Genomic DNA, 4389 nt, shown 5'->3' with positions numbered 1-4389 from the left:
TCTTGGGCCACAGCCCTGAGGAGGCAGGGTCCAAAGTTCAAGAAACTTTGTTCTGGTGTTTCTCTGAAGGCCACTATCGCTCCGTGCCTCACCCCATCCTGGAGGCGTTAAGGAGTTAATTATTTCCCAAGCAGGGGCAGAAAAGAGCAGAGTTTTGCGTGCTACACGTGCACACACACACACACACACACACACACGCACTCACGCACTCACACACTCACACACCAGCGGCTTCTGTCCCCCTCCTCCTCTCTCTCTGCGAGGCCGGGAGCCTCTTATGCAAGCCGCCGGCGCCCGCCCGTTCCCAGGCCCGGCTGCAGCTGCGGGCGGAGGGGCAGGGCGGGGGCGGCGCGCTGTTTGTCTAGCGCGGCCGTGCCAAAGGCGGCGGGCCCCAGACAGCCAGGCGCCTCCGTACACCTGGGGATGCTCAGGTTAAATAGCTCCGCATTCCTCGGGCCCAGCTGATGGAAACGCTCCCAGGCCGCCGCCGAGCCGGCCTCCAGATGGGCTGGGCCTGGGCCAAAGGGGAAAAGAGAGAAACGTGGAAGCCAGAGTGTGCCTGAACGGTTGGGTGGTTGGGTGGTTGGGTGGGGGGAGGGTGGCTCAGCCTCGCCACAGCCCTGTCCTCCCCTGGAAAAAGGCCCTACCGTGTGGGAGTGCACGCGGGGGACACGCCCCCGCCCCCGTGGGTGGGCTTGCGAGCGGGGGCCCACACACGGGAAGGATTGGGTGCACACGTGTGCCTCTGAGGACACTCCAAGGACGCGGAGGCGACAATTAATAATAATTTACAACTAGCAAACTCTACAGGCTAAGTGCTGTATTTCATTTATTCTCTACGATTCTGTGAAGTTAATGCTATAAAACAGCAGCGGGGTGGGGAGTTGATGGAGAGCAGCAAAAGACTAAATTATCTGCAAATATTGTGTTATTTCATAAAGTTCATAATGTGCTTGGGGAGGGGGTGGTACCTGGCTTTTTTTTTTAATTTACTTTTCAATTATAGTTGACACACATTATATTATTTTCAGGTTCAACATGGTTATTAGAAAAGGGGTGGTATCTACCTTAATTTTAGTGCTCAACAGACAATATTTAAAAAATTTTGTTGTTCGACTTCTCTGAGCTTCTATTTCTGTTGTAAATCTGGGATCAGAATCCTGCCTTAAAAAAAAAAAAAAAAAAGAATCCTGCTGTTAGTCCCCACACAGGGATCCATGAAATCCTCTGTGTAACCTCTATGTAAAGGGTTGAGCATCATGGTGCTAGGTGCTATTTTATTTAACAAAATATATTAAGTCCTTATCCTCTCTGGGGCAAGGGCTCTGCTCTTGAGGACTCGGTTTCTCCCTGTGTAAATACATGAGAGCTGACCATGTATGGATACTTGAGGGTTGGTGTCCCCAGGGCCTAACAACTGCCAGGAAAGTTGGCACTTGAACTTTTGAGGAAGGGCTTGCCTGAATACAGCTGCCCTCACCACCTTAACCCCTAACCAGGAGAGACCCAGGAATGCCAGCCAATCTACAGAACAATTACACTTAGGAAACCACTGTGGTTCTGCAGCCCCCAGACACAAACCCATCTATCAAGCCAGATCCATGCAGATGCCCACAATGCACTTAGGCAGAAGGCACAAGCCCAAACAGCTGGAGGATGCACATTTATCTGCAAAACACATGTGCTTACATTTGCTCTTCTGCTTACACCCCCTGCATATTCCCAGGCCTGTACACCAACAGAGGATACAGCCCCATGGCCGGGGAGGCGGGGACACTACCAGTTCACTCATATCACACACACAGGTCAACACTCACATGCACTCTCCCATGAGTACAAACAAAACACGTGTCCAGGCAAATAAGCCATTGCCAATGACACCCTTTTCCTGCTCAGGAGCTGAAGACTTACTCGCTCACTCCTCAGAACCCACACAGGAGCCCTGGGGGAGAGAGGCGGTTCCTGTGAGCTGCTAGCATAGCCAGGCCAGGGTGAGGGGGCCGAGTCCGGACCCAGAGCAGGTGGCCCTGCAGCTGTGCCCAGGATAGCCCTGCCAACTTGCTCACCCACTTGGACAAGTCTGGAAGCCCCAAGGCAGCCTGCTGGGACCCAGGGTTAGGCTACCCATTGGGGGAGGCACCTCCTACTGGGGAATGGGGCAATGCAGGTCCTGCGTCAGACAAGCTGAAGCTCTGTGCACGTATGTCCCTTTCCTCTGGATCTCGCTCCTTCCATCTTGGCAAAGATGCAGGTGGTCCAGTGACCTGATTCTCCAACTTAAATGGCTTATTGAATACTCCAGTCCCTAAGGGATCTTGGCAGCTTGGTCTGCAATTTAACAACCTCCCCAGATGACCCAGCTAGCCCAATGACCACTTTGAGAAACCCTAGAGAATTTTATGACACTAGGGAGCAGGAAAATGGCCAGGGATGGGGAAAAGAATAGACCTTTAAAGACACCGGAAACAGTTCAGGTCTGTAAAAGTGACAGTCCAGATGTGGCCTTCCAGTCCCCCTCCCCCCAGCACCATCTGCGAAAAGGGTCAGGGGTCAACCCCCTCCCAGCCCAGGCCCCTCCCCTCAATCCAAGAACACTGCAACTTTACCACCATCTAAAGTATTTGTTTAATAACAACAACAGAAAAAAACCCAAAGAACTATTGTAAAACAATATTCTCAGTCGGTGATCATTGTAATATACAATACAAAGCAATTTCCTCAGAAATCTGAGAAGCACCAAACGTGACCATTTTTTAAAATGTCTGCTTTTCAAAAAATAGAAACACACGGGGCGGGGGGGGGACACCCCCAAGTCTCTGGTGGCTTAAAAGCGTAGAGGGAGGGTCCGCCTGCCCTCATCAGTCCCCCAGCCCTGGGCTGGATCTAGCAAGCGCCCCACGGCCGCTGATCTCAGTCTTGTTCCTCCCCAGTTGCGGCGAGGCGTTTGAGAGGACCAGAAAGCACTTATTCCTCTCGCCCCCTGTAGGGCTGGGGTCCGCCGGTCCTCGAGGACCACGCTTCAGCGACACAAGATGCGATCGTCCGCTGGAACGCAAGCCGCCTGTGAAAGGAAGAGAGAGAAGAGATGAAACGGACAGGTTGGAGGGAACAAAGCTGCAAGCCACCCCACTTCCCCGGGAGACACGAGGGAGCGCTTTTCCTGATCTCCAGGTGCCCGAAAGGATGGGGCGGACGTAGGGCCATGTCCCACCTCCCTCTCCGGGCCTCAGTTTCCCCATCTGTAGAAGGAAAACCATATTGTGGTCCAATTCAAACCTCACCTCGGCTGCCAGGGCGCTGATCTCACCGTTGAGGGTGCTGAGTGGAGCCCGGGCGGGAAGCCCCCGGCTCCCGGGGGTCCCGACCTGAGATTCCGAGTTCAGCTCCAACTCCAGGTCCCAGATGTAGTCGATAACGTGCTGGAGAATCTCCACTCTGCTCACCTTGCGGTTCTGAGGCAAGGTGGGCACCAGTTCCTTGAGGCGTGAGTAGCAGCCGTTCATGTCATAGAGCAGCACGTTGACCTGCTGCTCGTCCAGCAGGGCGGGCAGGCGCGGCCCAGGGCCACCCGCGCAGCGCGAGATAGCCACGCTCTGCTCGGACAGGCAGCGCACCACCTCGCCCGCGCCTCCCGCTGTCTTGCTGGCCTTCAGTGCGCAGCTTGGGCCCGCGGCGGCTGCGGCGCTGCCACTGGCAACCTTCATGATTCTAGCGTCGGGTAAGAAGAGGCAAAGTGAATGGAGGTGTGCACTCGCCGTGGGCAGAGAAACACAAGAGTTAAAAAGACGATTGGAAACTGCGCGGTCTAAGCCCCACAGCCCTCTATTTATAAGACTCTGCGGCCCCACCCCCGAGGGGCGGGCTCAGACGTTCAAAAGCAGCCAATAGGCGATCTAGAGGCGAGCCCTCGAGAGCTTTTGGGCCACGCCTCCTGCTCTACTAACACGCCGTAGAGGAAAGGGGACCCGAGTCTCTGGAACAGAGGGTGGGAAGCCTCGGGTTAGTGTGGCTAGTGGAGGCGAAGGCTACCTTGGACTCCTCCAGAAGGAGGCAGAACCGATATTATCAATAATGAAAAGGCTTCAAGAATCACTTTTTCTGGGTTCAGTTCCTCACCTCTCCGGTCCCGTTTTACAGATGAGAAACTGAGGCATCGATGGAGAAGCTGCTGGCCGTGGAGTCGCCCACAGAGCTCAGAACTAGTGCCTAGATTTTCGAACCCTATTAAGAGATGACCTTTGGGACCCTGATCTCGAGAATATTTGGGCCGAAATTTAAAGCGGGCCCTCCTTTACATTCTGTTCCCAGGACTGTACTCTGCCAGTTCCCAGAGAATGTTGCTGGTTAAGTTTCCTGGAACCTGGGGGACTTAACCAGACCCTTCGGGAT

General features: G+C 54.3%; 1 protein-coding gene across 1 annotated transcript; it reads right to left on the bottom strand.

The window, feature by feature from the left end:
- Nucleotides 1-2605: 2605 nt before the first annotated feature.
- Nucleotides 2606-3819, bottom strand: ID1 (inhibitor of DNA binding 1, HLH protein). Its single transcript, XM_011380136.2, has 2 exons — nt 3282-3819; nt 2606-3061 (listed from the first exon to the last, which is right to left on the bottom strand). The coding sequence occupies exons 1-2, from the start codon at nt 3702-3704 to the stop codon at nt 3020-3022; spliced, it is 465 nt and encodes a 154-aa protein (XP_011378438.1). The 5' UTR covers nt 3705-3819; the 3' UTR covers nt 2606-3019.
- Between the last annotated feature and the right edge of the window lie 570 nt (nt 3820-4389).

This window comes from Pteropus vampyrus, unplaced genomic scaffold, assembly GCF_000151845.1.
Source record: "Pteropus vampyrus isolate Shadow unplaced genomic scaffold, Pvam_2.0 Scaffold388, whole genome shotgun sequence".
NCBI lineage: Eukaryota > Metazoa > Chordata > Mammalia > Chiroptera > Pteropodidae > Pteropus > Pteropus vampyrus.
The sequence above is the reverse complement of the archived record's forward strand: the minus strand, read 5'-3'. Positions and strand labels throughout refer to the sequence as shown.

What these genes read in the sequence shown, in the direction of transcription:
- ID1 (XM_011380136.2), bottom strand. Translation starts at nt 3,704, where the DNA reads ATGAAGGTTGCCAGTGGCAGCGCCGCAGCCGCCGCGGGCCCAAGCTGC. An exon ending in TCAGCGCCCTGGCAGCCGAG is followed by an intron (nt 3,062 to 3,281) that starts GTGAGGTTTGAA and finishes TTCCTTTCACAG; the next exon opens with GCGGCTTGCGTTCCAGCGGA.